The sequence below is a fragment of the Sorex araneus genome, chromosome 1 (genome assembly GCF_027595985.1).
Source record: "Sorex araneus isolate mSorAra2 chromosome 1, mSorAra2.pri, whole genome shotgun sequence".
NCBI lineage: Eukaryota > Metazoa > Chordata > Mammalia > Eulipotyphla > Soricidae > Sorex > Sorex araneus.
The window spans coordinates 427,395,153-427,423,148 of NC_073302.1; the positions used below are offsets into that span (position 1 = coordinate 427,395,153).

The following is a 27,996-nucleotide window of genomic DNA, read 5'->3' on the forward strand; positions in this document are numbered from 1 at the left end:
ATGATGAACAACAGCGGCTACGCCGACCCCGCGGGCCTCGGCCTGTCCGCCGACGAGGCGGACGACATGCCGTCCACGGAGAAGGACCTGGCCGAGGACGCGCCGTGGAAGAAGATCCAGCAGAACACGTTCACGCGCTGGTGCAACGAGCACCTCAAGTGCGTGGGCAAGCGCCTCACCGACCTGCAGCGCGACCTCAGCGACGGGCTGCGCCTCATCGCGCTGCTGGAGGTGCTCAGCCAGAAGCGCATGTACCGCAAGTTCCATCCGCGCCCCAACTTCCGCCAGATGAAGCTGGAGAACGTGTCGGTGGCCCTCGAGTTCCTCGAGCGCGAGCACATCAAGCTCGTGTCCATCGGTCAGTGCGGGCGGGACGGCCAGGCGCCCCCCGGGGTGGGGGTGGGGGTGGGCGTCGCCGAGCGGTCCCCCCGCACCGGCCCGCTCGCTTAACTGCAGGCTGGACACCCCACTCTGCACCGCCGGCTTGGGTGCGGGGTGCCCCCGTGGCGCCCAGACTTCTGGTGTGGTTGAACTCCGGTCCGTTTCCTAGGCTCCCCCGCCCCTGAGAGGACAGGGCCAACACCTCGTTTGTGGGGGGCTACTACCCCCCTCCCCGAGAAGGCAGTGGCTTCCCACCCCCCTCCCCCAGGAGGAGGGGCGGGCAGACGGCAGGTTTCGGACTCCACTTAGGAGGCGGAGGGAGTCGTGGGGGGCGACCCGGGGCGCGCCGCGCTCTGTGCGCCCCAGCGGGGCTGCAGGGCGCAGCCTCGGAAACCTAAAAAAGGCACCGAGCGGTCGCCGGGGTCCCCCAGCCGGGTCTGTCCGGCCCCTACCCGGCGCCCCACGAGGGGGCTCCCGCCCATCCTGGCCCGCCCACCGACCCACCTCCTGGGCCCGGATTGGCTGTGGCCCCGCTGGGCCGCGCGCGGGAGGGGAGATAGCCCTGCGCCGTGACCACATTTGGAAGGTGTGTCCGGCTGGGTGGGGGTGGGGAGGCGCCCGGGCGTGGGGGAGCCCCGCGCCCAGGTGGGCTCTGAGGGGCCAGAGGCCCCCCTCCCCTTCCATCCCTGCAAGCACCCCGCACCCCACTGACACACAGCCGGGGACGAGGGTTTAAGTGTCCTGCCATGAAGGGGCCCCTAGGGAGACACTGGGCACTCACGGTCAGGTGCCCCCGACTCCTCCAGAAAACTGAACGTGTGTCCACGGCAGCTCCCCCAGGGCCTCCCCGGGCCTCCGGAATTAGAGGCTGAGGTCAGCCCGGGGGCCCTTTGCCCCCCTGTCCAGGCCTCACCCCCACCCCCCTGTCCCCCCCCCCCCGCCTGCCCTAATACTGCCCCCCGCCCCCACCCGCTCAGCCTGGCCTGGAAATAACCTCCGTGACACAGCAGAAGTCTCTGAGCCTTCCAGAAGGACGAGCCCGGGGACAGGGGTGGGGGAGGGGGACTCAGCGAGGGGGGTGGGCGTGTGTGTGCTGGGAGCCCCCCAGCCCACACCCTGCACCGGGAAGGGGCAGCAGGATCTGCGGGTCCCAGGTGGGGTCTGGGGGACTGAGCCTGGAGCCTCCCCAAGGCCGTGGACGCGACTGGGTGGCCTCGCGGCCCCTGTCCAGGCCTCGTCCTTCCTGAGCGCCCCTCTCTCCTCCGCGCCTAGCCTGGCCCGGGCCGAGGGGCCGCCACCCACCCACCCCCACCCTGCGACCCCAGCGCTTGGATGGGGAAGAAGCTCAAGCTGCCCTGGGGCGGCGGGAGGGAAAGGAGGGGAGCCTTAGGGCTGGCCCCAGGGCGCAGCCGCCGGTTGCTCCGCTGGGCAGAGCGGAGGGAGGGGCTGAGCCCACCCCAGCCCACTCATGGGGGTCCTGCCTGGACCCGCCCCGCTCCCTCTAGCAACTTCCCCACTTGTGGGAAGAGTGGGGGTCATTGTCTCAGGGCTGAAATGGAGCGGCAGGGCCCTAGGCCGGGGTGGGAGCCGAGAAGGCCCCCTGAAGGGGCGGGACCCTCCTTCGCTGCCGGGGGCTGCAGGAGCCGGGGACCCTGCGCGGCCCCCTCAGCCCCGCGGCCCCTCGGAACAAAGGGGCCCTGCAGCTGTTCCCCAGTTGCTCTTCCATCTCTCTGAGCCAACGGCCTCGGGAGGGGCGGAGGGGGGGTAGCAGCTGTCCCAGCACCTCCCTCCGCCGGCCCGCTCCCCTCCCCCTCCACTGGAGGCCCACGGTGGCTCTGGGGCGGCCGGGGCGGGTGTCCAGCCCTTTGCCGGGGTTGGGGAGTAGCCCAAGCAGGTGGGCTTGAGGGAGAAAATCAGCCTTCGGCTGACCTTCCCTCTGCTTCCTGGCGCGGGGTGTGTGTGTGGGAGGCGGTGGAGGGGCCCCAAGAAGGGCCCGCCCCCTCCTGTCCTGGCCCCTCAAACCACTGGGCTGTCTGGCCCCGGGCCAGTTGCCTGGAGAAACCTCGGGGCCGCCGAGGCAGCAAATGCAAATAAGAAGGACGCCCCCTCTGTGGCCCCCCTCCCCCTGTCCCCGCGCCCCCTCCCCCTCTCCCCCCACTCCCCCTGCAAGGGCTCCCGCTCTCCGCGCGCAGGAAGCCGGGGAAGTTGTGCTGGGCTGTGAGCGGAGGCTTGGGAAGCGGAGGCCGGGGCGTGGAGACCGTGTTGGAGGGAACCCCAGCCCCGGGGAGGCCAGCGGGGAGGGAGCGTGTCATGGAATCCGCGAGCTGCCAAACCATTGTGCGGCGCGGCAGCCAGGGGGGCGGGGAGCTGCGGGGGCAGGAAGGATGAATCAGTGGCCGGTGGGGGCGCCAAGGGGGCCACGACCAACCGTGTCCCCTCCTGGGGCAGGTGGGGGGGAGCGCCGGGGAATGCTGGGATTCCCCACGCCTTTCTTCCCCTCTCCTAACGGGCAGCCCCGCGTTCTGGGGTGGGGGCCGGAAACAATGTGTAAAGGGGCGCCTCCCGCCCCACCCTGTCCCATCTCTGGGGCAACACCGTAAACAGGGCTCGGGCTCCGCTCCCCTCCCAACCTCCCGAAGCAGTGCTCCAGGAAGCCAGGGGTGCCCTCTGCCTTCCCCTTTCCACATCCGCTGCTCTCTCCGCCGCCACAGCTCCGGGATCTGCCCTGCCCTTAACGCGGAGCTCAACTTGTTCCCTCCAAATCAGGGGGCATCTGTTCCGATCCCTCATACGCCTCAAAAAAGGGCAAGGCTAGAATCTTGGCTTGTGGGGGGGACTTGCACCCCCGCGGGGGACACTTCCCTGAGCTATTGTCGATCACACGATTGCTCCCCCCCCATGAGCAAATGTGGTTTTCAAGTCTTCACCAGGTATAAAACACCCCCCCCACCCCGCTCTTCCTGAAAGTTCATTCCAGAGGCTTTCTACCGTGTCCCAGTAGAATTTGGCTGGGGCCAGCTAGGTGCCCCTCCTCCCCCTCTGCGTTTGTAGAATATTCATTCATTCCAGCAAGACTTGTTAAAACCTCGGCTCTGGGGACAGGAAGAGAGAACCCAGAGTCACAGGATGATTCCATTTCATTCCATTTGTGCCCGACACCTTTGAAACTGGTCAAGGGCACACACCCCAGCTGTTCCCCGGGGAAGGGACCAGAGAGGGCTTGGGGAGGGGCTGCCATCCTGGCTCCTGGCCGTGCTTCCGCTGCTTCGATGTCCAGAGATCTCGGCAAAATTTATCCGATGGTGCTTAAAAAAGTACTGTTCTGGGCGTGTTGAAGCCTCGCTCCAGGAAACTGTGAAACAAAACCCAAACCAGGTCTGCACCCCAGAAAGCCTTGCAAATCTGGACACTTGCACAGGATGCCGGGGGGCCTGTTGGGGTTCGGGGTGCAGGCAGAGCTGGAGGCACCTTCACATGGTCGCTCAGGGAAAGGCCGACCGCTGAGGAAATTCCACTGGGGCTGGGGCTGGGGCTCGGCAAAGGGTGAGATTTGGGGAGCAGAAGCAGGAGGCATGTCTGACAGGACAGAGGGATGTGGTGGGCAGCCGGGGCGGGGCGGGGGGACCCTCCTGAGCCCGCCGTTCCCCTCTGCCCCACAGACAGCAAAGCCATCGTGGATGGGAACCTGAAACTGATCCTGGGCCTGATCTGGACGCTGATCCTGCACTACTCCATCTCCATGCCCATGTGGGAGGACGAGGAGGACGAGGACGCCCGCAAGCAGACGCCCAAGCAGCGTCTGCTCGGCTGGATCCAGAACAAGGTGCCGCAGCTGCCCATCACCAACTTCAACCGTGACTGGCAGGACGGCAAAGCTCTGGGCGCCCTGGTGGACAACTGTGCCCCAGGTGAGTGGGCATGGTGGGACCTGTGGCCCGGGAGAGCTGGGGGCTGAGGCTGATCCTGGCCGGCCAAGGCGTCACGCAGGGCTGGGGCGCGGGGGGTGGGGGGCGGGGTGCGGGCCCTCCCTGTGTCACCGGAGAGGAACCTGGAGTTCCACGTGTACAGCATGTGCTTTGTCTGCGTCTGGGGGCCACACCCGGCTGTGCTGAGTCAGGGCTTATTTCTGGCTCTGCGCTCAGGGATCAGTGCTGGGAGCTTGGCGGGCTGTATGGGATGCCAGGGGTCAAACGCGCTCTGACCCTAGAGTCTTTCATTTCATGGACGTGATGTGAAGGACCAGAGAGGCTCACCCAGGTCACAAAGCTCTTCTGAGGTGAAGGGCTTCCAGGAACTCCCTGCTTTGCCCTGGGCCTTTCTCTTGAGCTTGAAAGAAAGGGACTGAGGCAGGGCCAGACCGGACCCTGAGAAGCTCTTCTTTTCTTTTCTTTTTTTTTTGTGGGGGGAGTCACACCTGGCAATGCACAGGGGTTACTCCTGGCTTTGCACTCAGGAATTACTCCTGGCGGTGCTCGGGGGACCATAGAGAATGCTGGGAATCGAACCTGGGTCGGCCGCGTGCAAGGCAAACGCCCTACCCACTGTGCTATCGCTCCAGCCCCTGAGAAGCTCTTTTCTGTGAGACCCTGGGAACCCCCCCACCCAAGTGACTGAGGTCCCGCAGGAGGGGGCCTGTGGCTACTGACAGGCACAGTCTGTACTGACCAGGGGACAGCAGGGTCCCTGAGAAGGAGGGGTCGCAGCTCAGTCTTGGCCTTGGTCTCCCTCCACAGAGGGCTGGTCTTTTTCCCCTCTGCCCAGTCAGCCGTGCCTGAGAGGGGCTTGGCCCTTTGGCAGAAGGCTCCCCCCATTCCAGGGTCAGCCGGGGAGCAGAGGGTGGGCGGTGGGGGCATGGCCGCCCGGGAAGCATTCCCAGCTGGCGCGGCGGCCAGCATGAGCTCAGCTGTTCCGGCCGCTCGGGGATTCCAGCCCTGAGCCAGCCCCCTCCTCCAGCCCCGCCTGGGCCAGCCACCCCCTAACTCTTCCACAAGGAGGACTCATCTCTGAGACCGGGGAGGGGGGCACAATGGGAGACGCCTCCTCTCCCAATGCCCTCTCCTGGGCTAACCAGTGCCTCAGTTTCCCCAAGTGGGCATTTAAGGAGAGAGAATGAGAGAGGCTTGGAGATCCAGATCAGTGCTGAGGAGACCCCCTCGGGCTGTGTTTCTTAACCCTTCCCTGCCCATGGCCCCTTCTGACCTGGCCTTCTTCTTCCTGTGGCTTCTCTGTCCTACCAGCTGGCTCCTGGGTCCTCCTGCTGTGGTCCCTCATGGATGCATTTTCACTGTGGTCCCCTGGGACTACCCTGGGGGCCCACAGGGAGCCGCCTGGTTGAGAAATGCTGATCTAGACGAGTGGGAGGCCTGTGCGGTCAGCCCTGCCCTCCTCTGAGGCAGCAGAAAGGACGGGATGCCATAGGGCTCAGGGGCGAAGGGTCAGTGTAGGCCCGGGCAGCAGGAGCCTGGCCGTGCGGCTGTGCCAGGCTGCGTCAGCCAGGGCAGAAAGGCCTCCTTGTTGGCAGGGGAGGAGGCCTGAGCCACTCTGGGCAGTGATGGGCACCCCAGCTGCAGAGCCATGATGTAGGGGCTCATCAGTAGGAAGAGGCCTGGAATGGGAGCATGGGGTGGGGAGCAGGTTGGGTGAGCGCACCCCAGTTCCTGCCAACTGCTCTTCCCCAGTTGACGCCTTCTCCCTGTCTCTCCAGGCCTCTGCCCCGACTGGGCAGCCTGGGACCCCAACCAGCCTGTCCAGAACGCCCGGGAAGCCATGCAGCAGGCCGATGACTGGCTTGGGGTGCCCCAGGTACACGCGTGTGGGGTATGGGTGCCGACGGGGTGGGGGGTTGTGCCCAGGCAGCCCCTGGCTGGGATGCAGGTGGGCATGGCAGGAGGGAACCCCCCGTGCCCATCACTCCGCTTCTCTCTGGGCAGGTGATTGCACCTGAGGAGATCGTGGACCCCAACGTGGACGAGCATTCGGTCATGACCTACCTGTCACAGTTCCCCAAAGCCAAGCTCAAGCCTGGCGCCCCGGTCCGTGGCAAGCAGCTGAACCCCAAGAAGGCCTTCGCCTATGGGCCTGGTATGTGGGGAACCCCGGGAGCTCGGGGCGGTGGGCGCCTGCTGGGGGAGGGGGCGGTGTCTCGCTGAGCACAAGGCCCCGCCCTCTGTCCTCCAGGCATCGAGCCGCAGGGGAACACCGTGCTGCAGCCGGCCCAGTTCACCGTGCAGACGGCCGACGCCGGCCTGGGCGAGGTGCTGGTCTATATCGAGGACCCCGAGGGCCACACCGAGGAGGTAATGGGCATAGGGCATGGAACACTGCCAGCACCACCCTCAGTGCAGGTACAGTGGCCACCAGGCCACTAACTGTCAGCCTTCTCCCTTCCCTAGGCTCAGGTGGTCCCTAATAATGACAAGGATCGCACCTACGCTGTCTCCTATGTGCCCAAGGTGGCTGGCCTGCACAAGGTACTGTGCCCCACCGCCGTGCCTGCCGTCCTCTGGGCTCTGCTCTCCCCCCCCCACCGCCAGCGTCTCTCCCAGCTGCTGACCTCTGACCCCACCCACTCCCCAGGTGACCGTGCTCTTTGCTGGCCAGAACATCGAGCATAGCCCCTTCGAGGTGAACGTGGGCATGGCCCTGGGGGATGCCAACAAGGTGTCCGCCCGTGGGCCCGGCCTGGATCCCATAGGCAACGTGGCCAACAAGCCCACCTACTTTGACATCTACACTGCGGGTAAGGGGGGGGTTCTAGAGAGGGGAAGTGTGGGGGAGATCTTGAGAGGGCGCCTCCAACAACTCCCATGTCCTAGCGGGGGCTGATGCCTTTGTCCATGGCAGGAGCCGGCACTGGAGACGTGGCCGTGGTGATCGTGGACCCCCAGGGACGCCGGGACACGGTGGAGGTGGCTCTGGAGGACAAAGGGGACAGCACCTTCCGCTGCACCTACAGGCCCGTGATGGAGGGGCCGCACACAGTGCACGTGGCCTTCGCCGGGGCCCCCATCTCCCGCAGCCCTTTCCCTGTCCACGTGGCTGAAGGTAACCACCCCCGACCCTGTGTCCCTGCTTCTGTGCTGAGGCTGCATGCGCAGACAATGACCACCAAGTCCTGGGTCCAAAGATAGAGGGAAACGAAGCCAAATCCACAGGGGGGCTTAAAAGGGCCAAGGGGGTGGGGGTGGGTCAGAACGATTGTCCAGCAGGTAGGGGCGACCAAGGTTTGAGCCTCAATTGCTATGGGCACCACCAGGAGTGATCCCTGCATGCAGAGGCAGGAGTTAACCCCTGAGCTTTGCCGGGTGTGACCCCCAAACAAACAACAAACAAAAAATGGGGGCTAAAGGGATGGTCTCCCCTGTCCCCGAGGGCAGTGGGAGACCAGACAGGCCCCCTGGAAGGTGGAGGGGCAGTGACAGGGCTCCCTGGGGTGGGGTCCGGTCAGGGAACTGCTGCCTCAGTTCCTTCCCTGTGACCCCTCCGTGACACATGTGGAGCAGGCAAAAAGCGGGGCCAGGCTCATGTCAGGCTGGAGCTGTGCTGTGTGACAGCTGGGTGCCGTGGGCCAGCCCACCCCGTGGCGCTGTGCTGGCCATTGCGTGCCACGTGGCAGGCCAGAGTTCTGTGTTCAGGCCCCTTTGGTGGCCCCGTGAGGTTCCAACCCGCTCTCTGGGTCCCGTGGCAGGCTGAGAGAAGGTTCTTGGGTCTGGGTGCATAGCCGTGGCAGAACCCTGTGGCCGGCTGGTTTCAGGCCTTGCCTGAGAGCTGGCGGGCTCCGTGTCCTGTGGTCCCTCTCTCTTTCTGGGGCATGGATGAGCATCTGGTGGCGGGAGGTGGTCACTCCATTGCTCCCAGGTGGCTCCCGGGAATCCTGAACTTGGTGCTCGGGGCTTGCTTCCAGCACTTGCTCTGGGAACCACAGGGTGCCTGTAGGGGCTGGGCTGTCCAGGGCCCCTCAGTCCCCCAACTTCTCCTTTCTTCTCCTAGCCTGTAACCCCAATGCCTGTCGGGCCTCTGGGCGGGGCCTGCAGCCCAAGGGTGTGCGTGTGAAGGAAGCTGCGGACTTCAAGGTGTTCACCAAGGGTGCTGGCAGCGGGGAGCTCAAGGTCACGGTCAAGGGGCCGAGTGAGTACCAGGCTGAGGACTCTGGGCTGCGGTGGGGTGGGGGAGCAGAAGGGATATGCTTGGGACCCCTGGGGTCCAGGTCAGGCAGCTCCACAGGAGAATCTGGAGAGCTTGGTTGCCTGCAGCCTCAGTTTCCCTATCTGCAGGCCACCGTCCAGGCTCTGCTGGGCTGCTCTGTCGGGGACCACATGGCCTGCCCTGACCTCTAGCTCTGCCCCTTGGGGATGCTGGCCCCTCGGGCTGGACGTGAGACCATTTTCCCCCTCTCCCTCCCTCAGAAGGCACCGAGGAGCCAGTGAAGGTGCGGGAGGTGGGGGACGGCGTGTTCGAGTGTGAGTACTACCCCATGGTGCCCGGCAAGTACGTGGTGACCATCACGTGGGGTGGCTACGCCATCCCCCGCAGGTGAGCACCCTCCCCACTCCCCCCGCCCCGACAATCCTGTGCAGGGTGATTCTGTGGGAAGTGGGGAGGACCCACCCTTCTCCTAGGCTAGCCTGGCACCGACTCCTGCACCCTCTTTGCACACAGCCCCTTCGAGGTGCAGGTGAGCCCAGAGGCCGGTGAGCAGAAGGTGCGTGCCTGGGGCCCTGGCCTAGAGACCGGCCAGGTGGGCAAGTCGGCTGACTTCGTGGTGGAAGCCGTCGGCACCGAAGTGGGGACTCTGGGTAAGCCGTGGCAGTCGAAGGGGGGTGCTGCTGGGAGAGCAGCGGGGCCAGTCACGGGGCCGCTGGGGGTGGCTGGGTGAGGATGGAGAGGGGTAATGGGGGGGGCGAGTGAGGGCGGGGGCGTGACCGACGGTGTTCCCTAGGCTTCTCCATCGAGGGGCCCTCCCAGGCCAAGATCGAGTGTGACGACAAGGGCGATGGCTCCTGCGACGTGCGCTACTGGCCCACCGAGCCCGGCGAGTATGCCGTGCACGTCATCTGCGACGACGAGGACATCCGGGACTCGCCTTTCATCGCCCACATCCAGCCCGCCCCGCCCGACTGCTTCCCCGACAAGGTGAAGGCCTTTGGGCCCGGCCTGGAGCCCACGGGCTGCATCGTGGACAGGCCTGCGGAGTTCACCATCGACGCCCGGGCCGCGGGCAAGGGAGACCTGAAGCTCTACGCCCAGGTGCGGCACTGCCCCGTCCCCAAGCCCTCCTTGGACCCAGGGCTGGACCATGGCCGGGCTAAGGGGGAAGTGTAGATGTCCAGGCGGGAAAATGGAGCCTCGCCAGATTGACTTTTTTTTTTAGCTTTTTGGGTCACACCTGGCAATGCACAGGGGTCACTCCTGGCTTTGCACTCAGGAATTACCCCTGGCGGTGCTCAGGGGACCATATGGGATGCTGGGAATCAAACCCGGGTCAGCCGTGAGCAAGGCAAACACCTTACCCATTGTGCAATCACTCCAGCCCCCAGACTTTTTTTTTAGGGGTTCATAGAACTCGAGAGAAGTGGGGTTTTATGGGGGTTTCTTTTAGGCCACACCCAGCAGTGCTCAGGGGCTGTTCCCAGCTCGGTGCTCAGGACTCGCTTCCTGCAGTGTCGGGGCTGGAGCCCAGGAGCCTCTGGCAGGCGCAGCCCACTGAGCTGCGTCTCTGCACTCGGTGTCTTGGTTTCTACGCGCCGTTTTGTGCCCAGAAAAGCTGCAAGTGAAAGATGACCGAGTGAGACCTGTCTCCCAGGGCGCTCCCAGCTCCGGGAGCCGGAGACATAAAAGCCCGAGTCCCTTTCTCAAGCTGGAGTCACTGACCCGCTGGAGGCTACTGAACATTCCTGGGGGAGTCCAAGAGGCTGGCTTTGTTGAAAAGGTTCATTCTTTGGGCTTAGGAGCATTGGTTCAGCCCAGTGTCCTCCTGGCCAGCACATTGCAGAGCCCTGTGCTGAGACCCGGCCACACAGATGGCCTGGAGCCAGGCCTCCTGCACTCTGGCCACCAGGGCTGGGAGGGAGGGCACGGGGCGGCAGCGGCCAGCAGGGGGCGCCGGAGCCCTGAGGCAGCCCCGCTCAGCCCTTCCTCCCATGATGATACCCGATGATGATGCCCGCAGGACGCAGATGGCTGCCCCATCGACGTCAAGGTCATCCCCAATGGCGACGGCACCTTCCGCTGCTCCTACGTGCCCACCAAGCCCATCAAGCACACCATCATCGTCTCTTGGGGAGGTGTCAACGTGCCCAAGAGCCCCTTCCGGGTGCGTCCCCTACACCTTGGCCACCCCCTAACCCCACCTGGAGTCCCTGGTATAGGTCCTCACCCCAGAGAGGTGACACTGGTCCCACCAAGGCTGGGGCGGCAGTGCCCGGGGAGGGGAAGGCCTGGGGGGGCTGCCCTGAGCATTGCCCTCCCCCTGCAGGTGAATGTGGGCGAGGGCAGCCACCCGGAGCGGGTGAAGGTGTACGGCCCTGGTGTGGAGAAGACAGGGCTCAAGGCCCAGGAGCCCACCTACTTCACCGTGGACTGCAGCGAGGCCGGGCAAGGTGAGGCGCCCCGTGTGCATGCGTGCACACACACACACACACACACGCACGCACAATCTCACATGCACACACATAACACACAGTCACACATCACACAATCACACATAATCACATACACACGCTCACACACAATCACAGATATGCACTCATACATATGCATACACAATCACACATATGCATTCACACATACACACACGTATCCTCACATAGACACATATACATATACACTCTCATGTACAAACACACATTCATATGTGCACAGTCACATGTATGCACACTCACACATATAGACACATATAAACATATACTCCTGTACATACATATACATACACATACACACATTTTCATACATATATTCACATATGTACTCACACTCGCATATACCTGCCCCTCACACCCAGGCACCCGGGTGGAGCGGGTGGGCCGGCCCTCCAAGGGCCCCTGTCAGACGGGGCCATCTCTGAGCGCCCAGCTCAGGGCCTCCTGCCTCCCTCAGGTGACGTGAGCATCGGCATCAAGTGTGCCCCCGGTGTGGTGGGCCCCACGGAGGCCGACATCGACTTCGATATCATCAAGAACGACAACGACACCTTCACGGTCAAGTACACGCCGCCAGGGGCCGGCCACTACACCATCATGGTGCTCTTCGCCAACCAGGTACCCAGCCTGTCCTCTGGCCGCGTCCTTCCTGGGGCTCCCCGGGAGTCACCCGACCTCACTGACCCAGCCGTCCCCCCTTCCCCTCAGGAGATCCCCGCCAGCCCCTTCCACATCAAGGTGGACCCGTCCCACGATGCCACCAAGGTCAGGGCCGAGGGTCCTGGACTCAACCGCACAGGTGGGTGTCTGGGCCGGGCCAGGGCTGTGGGGTGGGGGCAGGTGGACAGCAGCAGGCCCTCACCACCCTCCCCGATGACCCCCCCCCAGGTGTGGAGGTGGGGAAGCCCACCCACTTCACTGTGCTGACCAAGGGGGCCGGCAAGGCCAAGCTCGACGTGCAGTTTGCGGGTGCTGCCAAGGGCGAGGTTGTGCGGGACTTTGAGATCATCGACAACCACGACTACTCGTACACGGTCAAGTACACGCCAGTGCAGCAGGTACGGCGGCCGCCCCGGCCTTGGCCCCGGCCCTGCCCCCTGCCGCCCTCTCACGCGGAATCACCAAGCTCAGTTCCGCCTGGCCGGGGTCCCCGCTTCTGACCTCCTGCTGCTCCCCGCAGGGCAACATGGCCGTGGCGGTGACCTACGGCGGTGACCCCATCCCGAAGAGCCCGTTTGTGGTGAACGTGGCCCCTCCGCTGGACCTCAGCAAAGTCAAAGTCCAAGGCCTCAACAGCAGTAAGAGACGGCCAGAGCTGGCCTGGAAGCGAGGGGGCCGGGCGGGGGCCGGGGCTGGGGGCAGACCCCCTCGGGGCTCACCATCTCCCTTGTCGTCCACACAGAGGTGGCTGTGGGGCAGGAGCAGGCGTTCTCCGTGGACACACGCGGGGCTGGCGGGCAGGGCCAGCTGGATGTGCGGATGACCTCACCCTCCCGGCGGCCCATCCCCTGCAAGGTGGAGCCCGGAAGTGGGGCGGAGGCACAGGCTGTGCGCTACATGCCCCCTGAGGAGGGACCCTACAAGGTGGACGTCACCTATGATGGACACCCGGTGCCCGGCAGCCCCTTCACCGTGGAGGGGGTCCTGCCTCCTGATCCCTCCAAGGTGAGGAGCCAGCGGGTGGGAGCTGGGGTCAGGGAGGGGGAGCAGGCTGATGGAGTGAGGGGGTATGGGGTGTTATGTACCTGTGACCCCCCCCCCTGCAACCCTCACACCGCAGGGCCTCAGGCCCAGGACGTGAATCCCAGAGCTGCTAGCGGGCCGGATTAGGGTGTCTCTCTTGGTTTCTCATGGGGAGTGCCCAGAATGGGGCTGGAAAAATACTCCAGGGCTATGGCACTGATCCCGGTTTGATACGGACAGTCCCCCTCAAGCACCACCAGGAATGCTCAGTTCCTGAGCACAGAGCCTGGAGTAAGCCCTGAGCACGGGGCTCAAAACCCAGACAAACGTGAGACACGGGAAAGGAAGAGGAAAGAAGAGGCCAGTGCGGGCCAAAGAGAAGCTCCTACAGGCCGCCTGTGGGGCCCCGGGGAACCCTGAGGGTCCCAGACTGGCCCAAAGCTAGTGTTGGTGCTGAGGGGGCAGGGGAGCCCTAAGGCCGGGCCGGGAGGGTGTCCAGACCCTCACCCCCGCCTCTCCCGTCTAGGTGTGTGCTTACGGCCCCGGCCTGCAGGGGGGGCTGGTGGGCACGCCGGCCCCCTTCTCCATCGACACCAAGGGCGCTGGCACAGGGGGCCTGGGGCTGACGGTGGAAGGCCCCTGCGAGGCCAAGATCGAGTGCCAGGACAACGGGGACGGCTCCTGTGCCGTCAGCTACCTGCCCACGGAGCCCGGCGAGTACACCATTAACATCCTGTTCGCCGAGGCGCACATCCCCGGCTCGCCCTTCAAGGCCACCATCCAGCCCGTGTTCGACCCCAGCAAGGTGCGGGCCAGCGGGCCGGGCCTGGAGCGCGGCAAGGCCGGCGAGGCGGCCACCTTCACCGTGGACTGCTCGGAGGCGGGCGAGGCCGAGCTGACCATTGAGATCCTGTCGGACGCGGGCGTCAAGGCCGAGGTGCTGATCCAGAAGAACATGGACGGCACCTACCACATCACCTACAGCCCCGCCTTCCCCGGCACCTACACCATCACCATCAAGTACGGGGGCCACGCCGTGCCCAAGTTCCCCACCCGCGTCCATGTGCAGCCCGCGGTGGACACCAGTGAGGTCAAGGTCTCCGGCCCCGGGGTGGAGCCTCACGGTGAGTGAGGGCAGGAGCCGGGGCGCTGCCTGCAGCAGGGACGGAGGGCTCAGGGGCAACGGGGTGGGGGGCGTGGGGGCGTGGGGACAGCTCTGCAGCTGATGGAGCCCCAGGGGCCCCGAGAAGTAGCCGAGGCCAGGGCAGGGAGGGCGCTTTGTCTCTGCCTGCAGGGCACCATATGGTGCCAGCGCTCAGGGAACCCCTGGGCTCAGCCTGCTCACATGCTTGGTGGCTCTAGAGGGCGCTGAAGGCACTTTGGGGGTGCAGGGGTGATAAGAGCTCTCCAGTCAGAGGCCAGAGAGATAGAACAGCGGGTCCAGGGTGCTTGACTGGCAGGCAGAGGACCCTGCTTCCCTCCCTGACCCCCCAGGAGTGGTCTTTGAGTGCAGAGTCAGGAGTGAGCCCTGAGCACTGCAGGGTGTGCCGCTCCCTAAACAAAACAAACGACAAAGAGGGTTCTTAGTGCAGTCGAGGTGAGCCTTGGGCTGGGCATTGCGCAGAGGGCCACGCAGCAGGTGGTCACTGTAGAGAAAGGAGTGAAGGAGAGTTTGGGGGACAGAGCCCGAGCAGGCGGGGAGCAGAGGGTGGCCGGCACGGCTGCCCTCAGACTCGGGGAGCAGGCTGGGAGTCTGTGCAGAGGCCTTGTCCCCTGCTCCCACCGCCCTGAGCGCTCCCATTCTCCTCTGAAACCCAGGCGTCCTGCGGGAGGTGACCACCGAGTTCACCGTGGACGCCAGGTCCCTGACAACCACGGGGGGCAGCCACGTGACAGCCCGTGTGCTCAACCCCTCGGGCGCCAAGACAGACACCTACGTGACCGACCACGGGGACGGCACCTACCGCGTGCAGTACACGGCCTACGAAGAGGGTGAGGGCCGGCGGGAGCAGGGGCCATGTGGGGATGCTGGGTGGGAGGGCGGGTGCGTGCGGGGCAGCCCCCCGCTGACCCCGTGTGGGTATGGCCGGCTTCCAGGCATGCACTTGGTGGAGGTTCTGTACGACGACGTCGCCGTGCCCAAGAGCCCCTTCCGCGTGGGTGTGACCGAGGGCTGTGACCCCACCCGTGTCCGGGCCTTTGGCCCAGGCCTGGAGGGGGGCTTGGTGAACAAGGCCAACCGCTTCACCGTGGAGACCAGGTAAGCGCCCCTGGTCCCAGCCTTTTTTATTTTTACTTTTTGGGTCACACCCGGTGATGCACAGGGGTTACTCCTGGCGGTACTCGGGGGATCATATGAGATGCTGGGAATCGAACCTAGTCAGCCTCGTGCAAGGCAAACGCCCTACCCACTATGCTATTGCTCCAGCCCCTGGCCCCAGCCTTGGCCCCATCTCAGCCCCTTGCCTGCACCTTGTCCTCCTGCATACCTTGCCCCACCCCTTCCTGCCAAGGACCACCCAAGTGCGTTCTGTGTCACCCCTGCCCAACCCCTAGGATGTCCTTGTGGCCAGGCCCCCAGTGGCCTGCCTCGTCCCTCCCCCAGTCTGAGCCCAGCGGGTGGGGGTGTCCGTCTTACAGGGGGGCCGGCACTGGGGGCCTCGGCCTGGCCATCGAGGGACCCTCGGAGGCAAAAATGTCCTGCAAGGACAACAAGGATGGCAGCTGCACCGTGGAGTACGTCCCCTTCACCGCTGGAGACTACGACGTCAACATCACCTTCGGGGGGCGGCCCATCCCAGGTGGGCAGGGGGCCGCAGCGAGAAGTGGGGGGGAAGCCGGGAGGAACGGGGTACGGAGGCTCAGCCCGAGTTCAGGGTCGGGGTGGGTGTTGGTGATGTGTGACCCTCTCGGTCCCCACCATGGGTGGGCCCCGGAGACTCAGACCTGGGCTCTGCTCCTTCCCTCCCAGCCAGGCCGCTGGCCCTGGGGCAGGGGGCCACCCAGCACACGCCCCCTCTTACTGTCGGGGTCGCCAGAGCTCCTGAGCCCACAGCAGACATATCTCAGGGGGCCCCAGAGCAGGGGCCACTGACATGGACGCTGCCCCCCAAAGCTGTTCACTGACACTCTCAGAAGTACACCAGGGGGCTGTGGCCCAGCCGACCGCGGCCTTTGCACACGTGAGGCCCGGGGTTCCATCCCCGTCACCGCAAAGCCATACAAAACTGTCGGAACACATTCAAGTTGTGACCCTGGGGTTAGTGCAAAAGGGCTCGCGCTCAGGCTTTGCGTGCAGGCCAGGCCACTGGGTTCGATCCCCAGCACCCTGGCTGTGGCCTAAACACGCGTCATTCTGTTTTTCCTGGGGGCACCTTGGAGCAGGGAAGGCTTCCCCCCCCCACCACCCCCCCCCGGCTCCTGGGTATCAGAGACCCTACTTCCTGGCACAGAGAGCTCACTCCCTTTGCTTGCAGGGAGCCCCTTCCGGGTGCCGGTGAAGGATGTGGTGGATCCGAGCAAGGTCAAGTGCTCGGGACCGGGGCTGGGGGCCGGCGTCCGGGCCCGGGTGCCCCAGACTTTCACGGTAGACTGCAGCCAGGCTGGCCGGGCACCCCTGCAGGTGGCCGTGCTGGGCCCCACAGGTATGGTATGGGGAGTGGGATGGGGTTCGCCTCGGGCCGGGCTGGGGAGGGGGCGTCGGGGGGCCACCCGGGAGGCTGAGCTGACCCTGCTCCACCTACCCGCCCAGGTGTGGCTGAGCCCGTGGAGGTGCGTGACAACGGAGACGGCACCCACACCGTCCACTACACCCCGGCTACGGACGGGCCCTACACGGTGGCCGTCAAGTACGCCGACCACGAGGTGCCACGCAGGTGAGGACGGAGGACGGACCGGACGTGGGGTGACTCTCAGCCCAGCCAGGACTTGGGGGGGGCCCGTCCTGTGTGCCTCACCCCCCGCCCCGCCCTCGGGCTCTCCCTGGGACCCTTCACAGACTTGGCCTCCCCACCACAGGGCACGAGGTGGGAGGGAAGCCCGGCTTCGGGGTCACAGCCGGGGGTGCCCAGAGGCTCCTCCCGGTGCTGCTGGACGGGCCGTGTGTGCTGGTGTCCACCATGGGCCACACACACGCCGATGGCTCCAGTCCCTGCAGCCTGGCCCTGGTGGGAGCTGACCCTACTCCCACCACCCCTCCCTGCCTCTCTGGGTGCCCCCCCTTCCTGGACATCGCTCACCCCCTTCCTGACTCCTGTCCATGCTTCCGTCCTCTCCAGCCCATTCAAGATCAAGGTGCTCCCAGCACACGATGCCAGCAAAGTGCGGGCCAGCGGGCCCGGCCTGAACGCCTCGGGCATCCCCGCCAGCCTGCCCGTGGAGTTCACCATCGACGCCCGGGACGCCGGCGAGGGCCTGCTCACCGTCCAGATCCTGGTGAGCCCCCCTCCCCCCACTCCACACACCCCCCCCCCCCGCCACCAGGTGAGCCCCGCCCCAGGCCAGGCTCCGGGCACAGGTGGACCCTGACCGCTGCTCTCCTCTCCTCTTCCTCCCGCCCCCTACACCCTGCAGGACCCCGAGGGTAAGCCCAAGAAGGCCAATATCCGCGACAACGGAGACGGCACCTACACCGTGTCCTACGTGCCGGACATGAGCGGCCGCTACACCATCACCATCAAGTATGGGGGCGACGAGATCCCCTACTCGCCCTTCCGCATCCATGCGCTGCCCACCGGGGATGCCAGCAAGTGCCTCGTCACAGGTGGGTCCCCCTTCCATCCGGGGGGGCGGGGCGGTGGGGTGGCCTCTGCCCCAGCCTCACACGCTTCTCTCTTTCCAGTGTCCATCGGCGGCCACGGCCTGGGTGAGTCCCCCTTGGCTCTGTTGCCCACCCCCCTCCCCCGCCGTGGGGCCGGGAGTGGGGGCTGCTGGGAAGGGAGCAGGGCTGGGGCGGGGTAGGGGGGTGTGGACCCTCCCAGCGCCCCTTGACCCGGCTCTTCCATGCCTGCAGGGGCCTGCCTGGGTCCCCGCATCCAGATTGGGGAGGAGACCGTGATCACGGTGGACGCCAAGGCCGCGGGCAAGGGGAAGGTGACGTGCACGGTGTCCACGCCCGATGGGGCGGAGCTGGACGTGGACGTGGTGGAGAACCACGACGGCACCTTCGACATCTACTACACGGCGCCCGAGCCGGGCAAGTACGTCATCACCATCCGCTTCGGAGGGGAGCACATCCCCAACAGCCCTTTCCACGTGCTGGTAAGCCCCACGACCCGGGCCGGTAGGGCAGTGAGGGTAGGGGGGCTGTGGGGTGGGCGGTGGGGCGGGCCTGCTCAGCTGGAGCTGCGACGACTCCCCAAACCCATAGTGCCACCCCCCCAAAATCCAGCCCTGGCTCTTCCCGCAGTCTCCCATCTAAACTCACCACCTGGGGCCGGAGCGGTAGCACAGTGGGTTGGGCGTTTGCCTTGCATGCGGCCAACCCGGGTTCGATTCCCAGCATCCCATATGGTCCCCCGAGCACCACCCGGAGTAATTCCTGAGTGCAGAGCCAGGAGTAATCCCTGTGCAGCGCAGGGTGTGACCCCAAAAGCAAAATAAATACATAAATGAAATTCACCACCGTGCTCCCCGGCCCCGTACATCCCCCAAAGTGGCCCCGCAGGGCGGTGAGACCCCCCAGAGGGCCAAGCCACCGCTCCCTGCCCTCCTCACTCTCTCCGCCCTGCCCACCGGTAACCCAGGATTTCCGGTCACCCCTGGAGGCGGGGAGGGGGGGGACGGGCCTGCCCCCGCCCACGCTGGTCCGTGCCTTGCAGGCCTGTGCGTCCAGGCCCCCCGTGGAGGAGCTGAGTGACGCCCTGCAGATGGCCCGGCCCGGCGCCCACCCCCCGCACTGGGTACTGCTGCCCGCCCACCGCCTCCTCCGCCTCCTCTCTGCCTTCTCTTGGGGCTGGGGCTCACCTCAGAGAGCAGCCGGGAGTCGGGCCGGGCAGCGGGCACCAGGCTGGGCGACGCTCCTCTCGCAGCTGACACACTCTGGCTTCACCGTCCAGCGTCGTGCGCCTCCCTCTGTCCCGGCCACAGCCGCTGACCAGCCCCTTCTGTCCCTGCACAGGCCACAGAGGAGCCGGTGGTGCCCGTGGAGCCGCTGGAGTCCATGCTGAGGCCCTTCAACCTGGTCATCCCCTTCACCGTGCAGAAAGGCGAGCTCACCGGTAGGCAGGCAGCGCCCGGGCGGGGGTGCGGGCCAGAGAGAGGGGCATGGGGGCCCACTCGTCACTGCGTGTCTGGCAGGGGAGGTGCGGATGCCGTCCGGGAAGACCGCGCGGCCCAACATCACCGACAACAAGGACGGCACCATCACCGTGCGGTACGCCCCCACCGAGAAGGGCCTGCACCAGATGGGCATCAAGTACGACGGCAACCACATTCCCGGTGAGCGCCAGCCTCCCTCCCTCCCTCCCTCCTCTCTTCCTTCCTTCCCTCCTTCCTTCCTTCCTTCCTTCCTTCCTTCCTTCCTTCCTTCCTTCCTTCCTTCCTTCCTTCCTTCCTTCCTCCCTCCCTCCTCCCTTCCTTCCTTCCTTCCTTCCTTCCTTCCTTCCTTCCTTCCTTCCTTCCTTCCTTCCTTCCTTCCTTCCTTCCCTTTATCCTTCCCTCCTTCCTTCCCTTTATCCTTCCCTCCTTCCTTCCTTCCCTCCCTCCTTCCTTCTATTCTTTCTTCTCTCCCTTCTTTTCTTCCCTTCCTTTCCTCCTTTCCTATCTTCATTCCCTCCCTCTCTCCTTCCCTCCCTCCCTCCTTTCCTATCTTCATTCCCTCCCTCTCTCCTTCCCTCCCTCCCTTCCTTCCTTTCTCCCTCCCTTCTTTCCTCTTTCCTTTCTCTCTCCCTTCCTCTCTTCCTTCCTTCTTCCATTTCTTCCTCCTCCCTCACTTCCTTCCTCCTCCCTCCTCCCTCTCTTCCTTCCTCCCATTTTCTTCCCTCCCTCCCTCCCTCCCTCTCTCCCTCCCTCCTTCCCTCCCTCCCTCCCTCCCTCTTCCTTCCTTCCTTCCTTCCTTCCTTCCTTCCTTCCTTCCTTCCTTCCTTCCTTCCTTCCTTCCTTCCTTCCTTCCTTCCTTCCTCCCTTTCTTCCTGTGTCTGCTGCTCCACTGAGCAGGTCCATATGGAGAGACCCAGGGTTCAGCAGGGGGCTGAGGGAGCCGGCCCGAGACTGACCAGGTCCTCACATCTGACCAGCCCCTTTCTTTGTCTACCGCAGGAAGCCCCCTGCAGTTCTACGTGGACGCCATCAACAGCCGCCATGTCAGTGCTTACGGACCAGGCCTGAGCCACGGCATGGTCAACAAGCCAGCCACCTTTACCATCGTCACCAAGGACGCCGGGGAAGGTGAGGGGTGCGGCCTCGGCGTGGGAGGTACCGCAGGGAGGGCTGGGCATCTGACCTGGGCTCCCCGTCGCCCTGCAGGGGGTCTGTCCCTGGCCGTGGAGGGCCCATCCAAGGCAGAGATCACATGTAAGGACAACAAGGACGGCACGTGCACCGTGTCCTACCTGCCCACGGCGCCCGGGGATTACAGCATCATCGTGCGCTTCGATGACAAGCACATCCCGGGGAGCCCCTTCACGGCCAAGATCACAGGTGCACACACAGCTTGGCCCGGGGCGCGGGCGGGCTCGGGTGGAGGGGCCCGGGCAGGACCTCTCAAGGCAGAAAGAAGATGTCGCTTTGGGAGAAAGCGAAGGAACAGTGTCCTCTCTAGCGGGCGAGGAACACCCAGCACGCCCCTTCTCCGCGGGACACTCGTCCCGGCCTTTAGCCTTTGCAGAGTTAGGGCGCAAGAGCCCCTCCTGAAAGATGCGGAGAGCAGAAGGCCCGCCCCGGCCTGGTCCGCGTCACACCGCGAGCCAGGCGGCTGCCCTGTCTGGTCCAGTCTCGAGGGGGCTTCTCTTTCCTGGTTTTCTAGTTTGTTTTGGAGGAGGGGCAGGCAGTGCTCAGGGATCCCAGGGGCCCCGCCTGGTGTACTCGGCCAAGTGGGCTGGAGGTTCCATGCAGGACCCCAAGGACGCCAGGCTGCTTGGGGCCCATAGTGCCGAGACCAGCCAGGTCACCCTAGCAGTGCCCAGGGGCCCACAGGGCTCCAGGGCCAGCCCGGAGATGCCTAGGACCACACCTAACAGTGCTCAGGGGGGTAAGGTGGGGGGATCAAACTCAGTTCCCAGCTAAGCCTCCAGACCTCGTAGCTCTGACTGCTGAGCTGTCTTCCTGGACCCCAATCTGGTTGTTTTTTTTTTTTTTTTTTTGCTTTTTGGGTCACACCTGGCAATGCACAGGGGTTACTCCTGGCTCTGCACTCAGGAATTACTCCTGGCAGTGCTCAGAGGACCATATGGGATGCTGGGACTTGAATCCAGGTCGGTCGCGTGCAAGGCAAACACCTTACCTGCTGTGCTATCGCTCCAGCCCCCCAATCTAGTATTTTATAAAATTTATCTTTCATTTTGTTTTGTTTGTTTGTTTTGTGGGGTCCACACCCAGCAGTACTCAGGGGTTACTCCTGCCATATTGGATGCTAGTGAGGGATTGAACCCTCGCTGCATACAAGCAAATGCCCCGGCTGCCGAGCTATCGGCCCAGCACTGCAAAATTTATTTTTAGGGAGAGACTGGAGCAATAATATAGCTGGTAGGGTATTTGCTTTGCACGTAACTGACCCGGGTTCAATCCTCTGCACCCTGTGTGCTCCCCTGAGCACTGTCAGGGGTGATCCCTGAGCAGTAATTCCTTAGAACCTTCAGGTGTGGCCCAAAATAAAAAAAAATTGTTTTTTATTTTTTAACTTTTTTTTTGGGGGGGCAAGTGCAGGGAGAGGGTCTGGACCTAAACTCTGTTGGAGAGCTTTCTCTTTTTTAATCAGTGGTTTTCATCTTTTCTTTTCCTTTTTTTTTCTTTTTTGGGTCACACCTGGCGATGCACAGGGGTTACTCCTGGTTCATGCACTCAGGAATTACTCCTGGCAGTGCTTGGGGGGACCATATGGGATGCTGGGAATTGAACCCGGGTCAGCCGCGAGTCGGTGTTGGGGCTGGGACTTGCGGCCTCTGGCCCTGAGCTGGGCCTTGGCCGCCCCGTCTGGACTGTTCTCCTCGTGACCGACAAACACAGAGGAGTGGCCGTAGAGAGAGCACAGGGGTGAGGCACTTGCTCATGGTCACCACATGGTCCCCTGAACACTGCTGGGAGCGGCCTGTGAGCACAGAGCCGGGAATAGCCACTGAGCACTGCCGAGTGTAGCCTGTCCTCCCCAGTGGAAATGAAAATAAAGTTAAAACTCAGTAAAATGCACAGCAGAGGGAGGTAACAGATTCGGGACAGAAGCACCTCAGGGCCTTGGACACGGGCGTGTCCACCCCCCCACACCCCCACCCGCCTAAACGCAGTGTCCCCTCCAGGCGATGACTCCATGCGGACGTCCCAGCTGAACGTGGGCACCTCCACGGATGTGTCGCTGAAGATCACGGAGAGTGACCTGAGCCAGCTGACCGCCAGCATCCGTGCCCCATCGGGCATGGAGGAGCCGTGTCTGCTGAAGCGTCTGCCCAACCGGCACATCGGTGAGGAGGGCACGCCGGGCACTGCCGGGGCGGGGGGCAGGGGGAGGGCGAAGGGGTGAAGGGCCAGAAGCCCGGGGCGCCGCGCCTCACCCCACGTGCTCTCCACAGGAATCTCCTTCACCCCCAAGGAGGTGGGGGAGCACGTGGTGAGCGTACGCAGGAGCGGCCAGCACGTCACCAACAGCCCCTTCAAGATCCTGGTGGGCCCATCCGAGATTGGCGACGCCAGCAAAGTGCGCGTGTGGGGCAAGGGCCTGGCGGAGGGCCACACCTTCCAGGTGGCCGAGTTCATCGTGGACACTCGGAACGCAGGTGCCTGGCCCCCGGCCCCTCCTGGTGGGGGTCCACTCAGTCTTCCTCGTTTTGCTGACGGGGGGGGTCCACAGTGCTGGGAGTGAGGCCTGGGGACGCTTCCTGCAGAGCTGAGACCACCCAGCAGGAAGTGGGGACCACCTGACAGTGCTTGGGGATCAGACGCAGGCGCCGCCACTAGAACTCTCTCCCCTGCCCTGTTCTCTCTCCCGCGTGTGTGGAGGCTTTGGGGGCTACAGGCCTGCCCCCAGTGGTGCTCAGGAGCTACTTTAGGCTCAGTGCTCGGGGGTCGCCCCTAGCAGTGCTCAGGGAGGGGCCAAGGGCCCAAAGTCGAGGCTCCCGCATACAGAGTCGTGCTCAGCCCTTTGAGTGTCGCTCTAGTTCTCCCACTTTTCGGGGGAGTCCAGCTGAGTTTCTGTCGCCGGCTTCCTCTCTGGAGCCCAAAAGCCCTGCCACCTCCGGGGACTTTTCCAGGCAGCCGCTCCCCGGCCCTCTGGGTTTGGCTCCTGGTCCCTCGGCGCTCATGAGGGGCTCCCATCCCGACCCCACCTGCTGCTGGGGAGGGGCGAGCAGGGAACTGAGACAGGCCCCCTCCCCCCATCCTGCATCCCACCAGGTTATGGTGGCCTGGGACTGAGCATCGAAGGCCCCAGCAAAGTGGACATTAACTGCGAGGACATGGAGGACGGGACATGCAAGGTCACCTACTGCCCCACCGAGCCCGGGACCTACATCATCAACATCAAGTTCGCCGACAAGCACGTGCCTGGTGAGTGCCGGGGGGTGTGTTGGGGTGGGAGAGGTGGGAGGGGCGTGGGGACTCTGGGCAGCCTGACCCGCCCCCACTCGCCCCTGCAGGCAGCCCATTCACGGTGAAGGTCACCGGCGAGGGCCGCATGAAGGAGAGCATCACACGGCGCAGACAGGCCCCCTCCATCGCCACCATCGGCAGCACCTGCGACCTCAACCTCAAGATCCCAGGTGGGGACCGGGGGAGGCAACCCGGGGCGGGCTGGGGCTGGGGCTGGGGCTGGGGGGTTGGTCCCCGGGCCGTGCCGCTGGCTCAAGCCTGGATCCCGGGTGTCCCCCACAGGAAACTGGTTCCAGATGGTGTCTGCCCAGGAGCGGCTGACCCGCACCTTCACCCGCAGCAGCCACACCTACACCCGCACGGAGCGGACGGAGATCAGCAAGACACGGGGCGGCGAGACCAAGCGCGAGGTGCGCGTGGAGGAGTCCACGCAGGTGGGCGGGGACCCCTTCCCTGCCGTCTTCGGGGACTTCCTGGGCCGGGAAGGCCTGGGCTCCTTCAGCAGCATCCCGCGGCAGCAGGAGGGTGAGCAGGGCTGGGCCCGGGGCCTGGGGGTGGCGTGGGCAGGCCGGGGAGGGGGCGCTGGCCGTCAGCCGGGGGCTGGTTCTGAGCAGAGGAGGGGCGGTGGGGGGGCAGGTCAGGAACTGGGAGCAGCCCCTACCTCCAGGGCCCCCCCAGGAGTGCTCAGGGATCACTCCTGGCGGGGCTCAGAGGGCCCCCTGTCGGTGCTCGGGATTGAACCGGGGTCAGGCCACGTGCCTTAAGGACACGCCTTAATCCCCGTGCTGTCTCTCCGGCCCGTCCCCTCCCCGCTGCAGGCGAGGCCAGCTCTCAGGACATGACCGCCCAGGTCACCAGCCCGTCGGGCAAGACGGAAGCGGCGGAGATTGTGGAGGGAGAGGACAGTGCCTACAGCGTGCGCTTCGTGCCCCAGGAGATGGGGCCCCACACGGTCACCGTCAAGTACCGCGGCCAGCACGTGCCCGGCAGCCCCTTCCAGTTCACGGTGGGGCCGCTGGGGGAGGGCGGCGCCCACAAGGTGCGGGCCGGAGGCACCGGGCTGGAGCGCGGCGTGGCTGGCGTGCCAGGTGAGGAGCCAGGGAGCCCCCACGGTGGGGGGCAACGGGGCTGGACACCCAGCAGGGCCGGGCCAGGGGGTGCCTGACGTTGCCCTGCCTCCTCCACAGCCGAGTTCAGCATCTGGACCCGAGAGGCCGGCGCTGGGGGGCTCTCCATCGCCGTGGAGGGGCCCAGTAAGGCAGAGATCGCCTTTGAGGACCGCAAAGATGGCTCCTGCGGGGTCTCCTACGTCGTTCAGGAGCCAGGTAGGTGTCCACCCAGTGGAGGGGCCCTGCCTGACCTTCCAGGCTGGGTATCAGCTCCCTGTCAAGCTTGAGGATTGGGGTCTGGAACGCCCCCACCACCCGCACCCCAGGCTGCGCCTCTGGCTCCTGACCTGAGCCCTGACTTGGGGGTGGGGTGGGGGGTGGGAGGTGTCCGGGAGGAGGCTGGAGCGGTCCCCCCCCCTCTGGGGTCTGAGCTAACGGGAGTCCCTCCTCCCCCAGGCGACTACGAGGTCTCCATCAAGTTCAACGATGAGCACATCCCCGACAGTCCCTTTGTGGTGCCCGTGGCCTCCCTTTCGGACGACGCTCGCCGCCTCACCGTCACCAGTCTGCAGGTGTGTGGCCCAGGACATCCCCCGTCACCCCAAGAGATGGGCGCAAGCTGGGAGGATGCCCCAGAGTCTGCTCGAGCCCTGACAGTAGCCTTGGAGGCTGGCCCGTGGGTCACCTCTCTGCTCTGCTCCTTCCCCTGTCCCCCGGCTCATCTTTGCCTCCTATGGGACCAAAAGCCACATGTGCCCTGTGTCACTAAGTGCAGCCCCCGGGCTCCGAGTGCACACGGCTCCCGCCAGGCCCACGTGCATGTCTGGGTGTGAGACACTGACCCTCTGTCCTCCCCCATGTCCTGGCACGCACAGACCCCGCCCCGTCCCCTGCCTCTCCCCGCAGCCTCCCGACAGGGCTGGGCTAGTGGGGTGGGGGGCTCCGGGCAGGGCTCACAGGCGTCTGAGCCCCTTTCTGGGACTTCTGCAGGAGACGGGGCTCCGGGTGAACCAGCCCGCGTCGTTCGCCGTGCAGCTGAACGGCGCGCGGGGCGTGATCGACGCCAGAGTGCACACCCCCTCGGGGGCGGTGGAGGAGTGCTCTGTCTCAGAGCTGGACAGCGGTGAGCGCACACCCCTCCCGGCCGAGCCCTGGTTTGGGATCGGGGGTGAGGGTGAGGGAAGGGCAGAGGCGGCTGGTGGGGGAGTCCGGGACTCATCCATCCACCGTCCATCTGTCCCCACAGACAAGCACACCATCCGCTTCATCCCCCACGAGAACGGCGTCCACTCCATCGACGTCAAGTTCAATGGTGCCCACATCCCTGGCAGCCCCTTCAAGATCCGTGTTGGGGAGCAGAGTCAGGCTGGTGACCCAGGCCTGGTGTCAGCCTATGGTCCTGGGCTGGAGGGAGGCACGACCGGTGAGTTCTCCGGGCCGAGGTGAAGGGGTAGGACATGGGGGCGTGGGGTGCAGGGGGTGGGAGCAGTGCCTGAGCGGACACACGGAGCTCTGCGGGCCCGGGTCCTGCCTCCGTGCCTACGACCTTGCTCCTTCCGGCCCCCAGGTGTGTCCTCCGAGTTCGTTGTCAACACGCTGAACGCGGGCTCGGGTGCCTTATCTGTCACCATTGACGGCCCCTCCAAGGTGCAGCTGGACTGTCGGGAGTGTCCCGAAGGCCATGTGGTCACTTACACACCCATGGCCCCTGGCAACTACCTCATTGCCATCAAGTATGGTGGCCCCCAGCACATCGTGGGCAGCCCCTTCAAAGCCAAAGTCACAGGTGAGTACCCTGGGAGGGGATTTCCTGTCTGACTTGGCCTGGGGAGGTTCTAGTGGCGTGGCCATTCACTTCCGGGTCACACAGATCAGGGTCAAGCTGCCAGGAATAGGCGGGCCTGGGCCTGGGGAGCTAGCCCGTGGACCTGTTTTGTAAAGTCAAGCCCATTGTCTCTGTGACTGTCACTTGACTCTTCTGACAGTGACTCCCCAGGCTTCTGCTCTCCTGGGTTTCCGTTCCCAGGTGACAGAGTTCAGGAAGCCTTGAACGAGCTTCCTCCTGAAGCTGCGTGAAGGCTTAGTGGAATTTCTGTTGCTTCTGAGAGCAGGACTCGGGCCCTCTGACAGAGGGTGAGGGATGGAGCCGTGGGATGAGCCTTCCCTGAGCCCCAAGTCTGGGCTCCGGGGGAGTGGGCCGTGTCCCGGAGGCTGCACGGAGGAAGGGCGGGGGTCCTCAGAGGCCTGACCTGGCTCGCGGCCACCCCACCCTTTCCCCTCAGGTCCCCGGCTGTCGGGAGGCCACAGCCTTCACGAAACGTCCACGGTTCTGGTGGAGACGGTGACCAAGTCGTCCTCCAGCCGGGGCTCCAGCTACAGCTCCATCCCCAAGTTCTCCTCAGACGCCAGCAAGGTGGTGACCCGGGGCCTGGGCCTGTCCCAGGCCTTCGTGGGCCAGAAGAACTCCTTCACGGTGGACTGCAGCAAAGCAGGTTGGTGGAGGTGGGGATGAGTGTGGGGGGGTGGGGAGGGGTCATCCTCGGGCGTGGCTGAGCCGGTCTCACGTCTGCCCGCCCTCTCCAGGCACCAACATGATGATGGTGGGCGTGCACGGGCCCAAGACGCCCTGCGAGGAGGTGTACGTGAAGCACATGGGGAACCGCGTCTACAACGTCACCTACACCGTCAAGGAGAAAGGGGACTACATCCTCATCGTCAAGTGGGGCGATGAGAGCGTCCCCGGCAGCCCCTTCAAAGTCAACGTGCCCTGAATCCCACAAGTGCCTCCCCCAGCCTCATCCCCACCTCTGGCCACACACACACACACACACACACAAACCACAGACACAAACACACATACACACACACACACATACCCCACAGACACACAGACACACACAGATGCGCATGCGCAGAGCCAGGCCCCTGTAACCCGCCGTGCGGTGTGACAGGGGCTGCACTTCCTCACCCCGCCTTACCTCCGGGGATTGGAGAGCTGTGTCCCTCCCCTCAAATGTGACATGAAGGCTGACTGAGGTGTTGGGGAACCCCCCCACCCCCACCGGGAAGCCCTGAGTTTTTGGGTGGGGCTAAGGCCCGTTGGGGGAGCCGATGGTTGGAGGTGCCTGTGTGTGAGGACACCCCCAGCCACACTGCAGGCCTCCTTGTTGTGGAGGACTGTGTCCAGCCCTCGGGTGGCCGCAGGGACTGGCGCAGGGCAGCTGGCCCGGGAAGAAGACCCAGCACCAGCGCAGCAGCTCCGGCCCGGGCCTGTTGAGGACTGATTCCTTTATTATTATTTTTTTGTAATGGTTGCACAGCTCTGCCCCATTGGGGGCCTTTTTTACACACTGCGAGGCCCAGCTTTCTGGGGGCCTTTTGCACATGTCATGCAGCATCCCTGGGAGCTGCTTGGGTGGAAAACTCAAAATAAAGTGCGGCCCGTCGCAGAG

General features: G+C 64.8%; 1 protein-coding gene across 2 annotated transcripts; it reads left to right on the top strand.

Annotated features, from left to right (window-relative positions):
• Nucleotides 1-27,995, top strand: FLNC (filamin C). 2 transcript variants are annotated; one of them, XM_055132705.1, is made up of 47 exons: nucleotides 1-358; nucleotides 4,041-4,289; nucleotides 6,086-6,183; nucleotides 6,312-6,462; nucleotides 6,559-6,677; nucleotides 6,774-6,851; nucleotides 6,958-7,120; nucleotides 7,225-7,425; nucleotides 8,371-8,508; nucleotides 8,787-8,913; nucleotides 9,040-9,176; nucleotides 9,320-9,627; nucleotides 10,550-10,693; nucleotides 10,856-10,979; nucleotides 11,476-11,636; nucleotides 11,727-11,817; nucleotides 11,907-12,076; nucleotides 12,199-12,316; nucleotides 12,421-12,683; nucleotides 13,228-13,825; nucleotides 14,520-14,693; nucleotides 14,799-14,961; nucleotides 15,342-15,502; nucleotides 16,178-16,345; nucleotides 16,453-16,576; nucleotides 16,979-17,135; nucleotides 17,274-17,463; nucleotides 17,542-17,565; nucleotides 17,713-17,960; nucleotides 18,521-18,601; nucleotides 18,820-18,919; nucleotides 18,999-19,139; nucleotides 19,959-20,087; nucleotides 20,166-20,339; nucleotides 22,151-22,312; nucleotides 22,421-22,624; nucleotides 23,241-23,393; nucleotides 23,483-23,605; nucleotides 23,718-23,960; nucleotides 24,254-24,523; nucleotides 24,623-24,760; nucleotides 25,001-25,116; nucleotides 25,535-25,667; nucleotides 25,791-25,967; nucleotides 26,112-26,330; nucleotides 26,827-27,036; nucleotides 27,128-27,995. In XM_055132705.1, the coding sequence occupies exons 1-47, from the start codon at nucleotides 1-3 to the stop codon at nucleotides 27,313-27,315; spliced, it is 8,166 nt and encodes a 2,721-aa protein (XP_054988680.1). In that variant the 3' UTR covers nucleotides 27,316-27,995. The 2 variants fall into 2 exon arrangements, with proteins under 2 accessions (XP_054988680.1, XP_054988684.1); XM_055132709.1 differs by lacking the exon at nucleotides 18,521-18,601.
• Nucleotide 27,996: the final 1 nt, after the last annotated feature.

What these genes read in the sequence shown, in the direction of transcription:
- FLNC (XM_055132705.1), top strand. Translation starts at nt 1, where the DNA reads ATGATGAACAACAGCGGCTACGCCGACCCCGCGGGCCTCGGCCTGTCC. An exon ending in CCCCGGGGTGGAGCCTCACG is followed by an intron (nt 13,826 to 14,519) that starts GTGAGTGAGGGC and finishes TCTGAAACCCAG; the next exon opens with GCGTCCTGCGGGAGGTGACC. An exon ending in TCACCGTCACCAGTCTGCAG is followed by an intron (nt 25,117 to 25,534) that starts GTGTGTGGCCCA and finishes GGACTTCTGCAG; the next exon opens with GAGACGGGGCTCCGGGTGAA.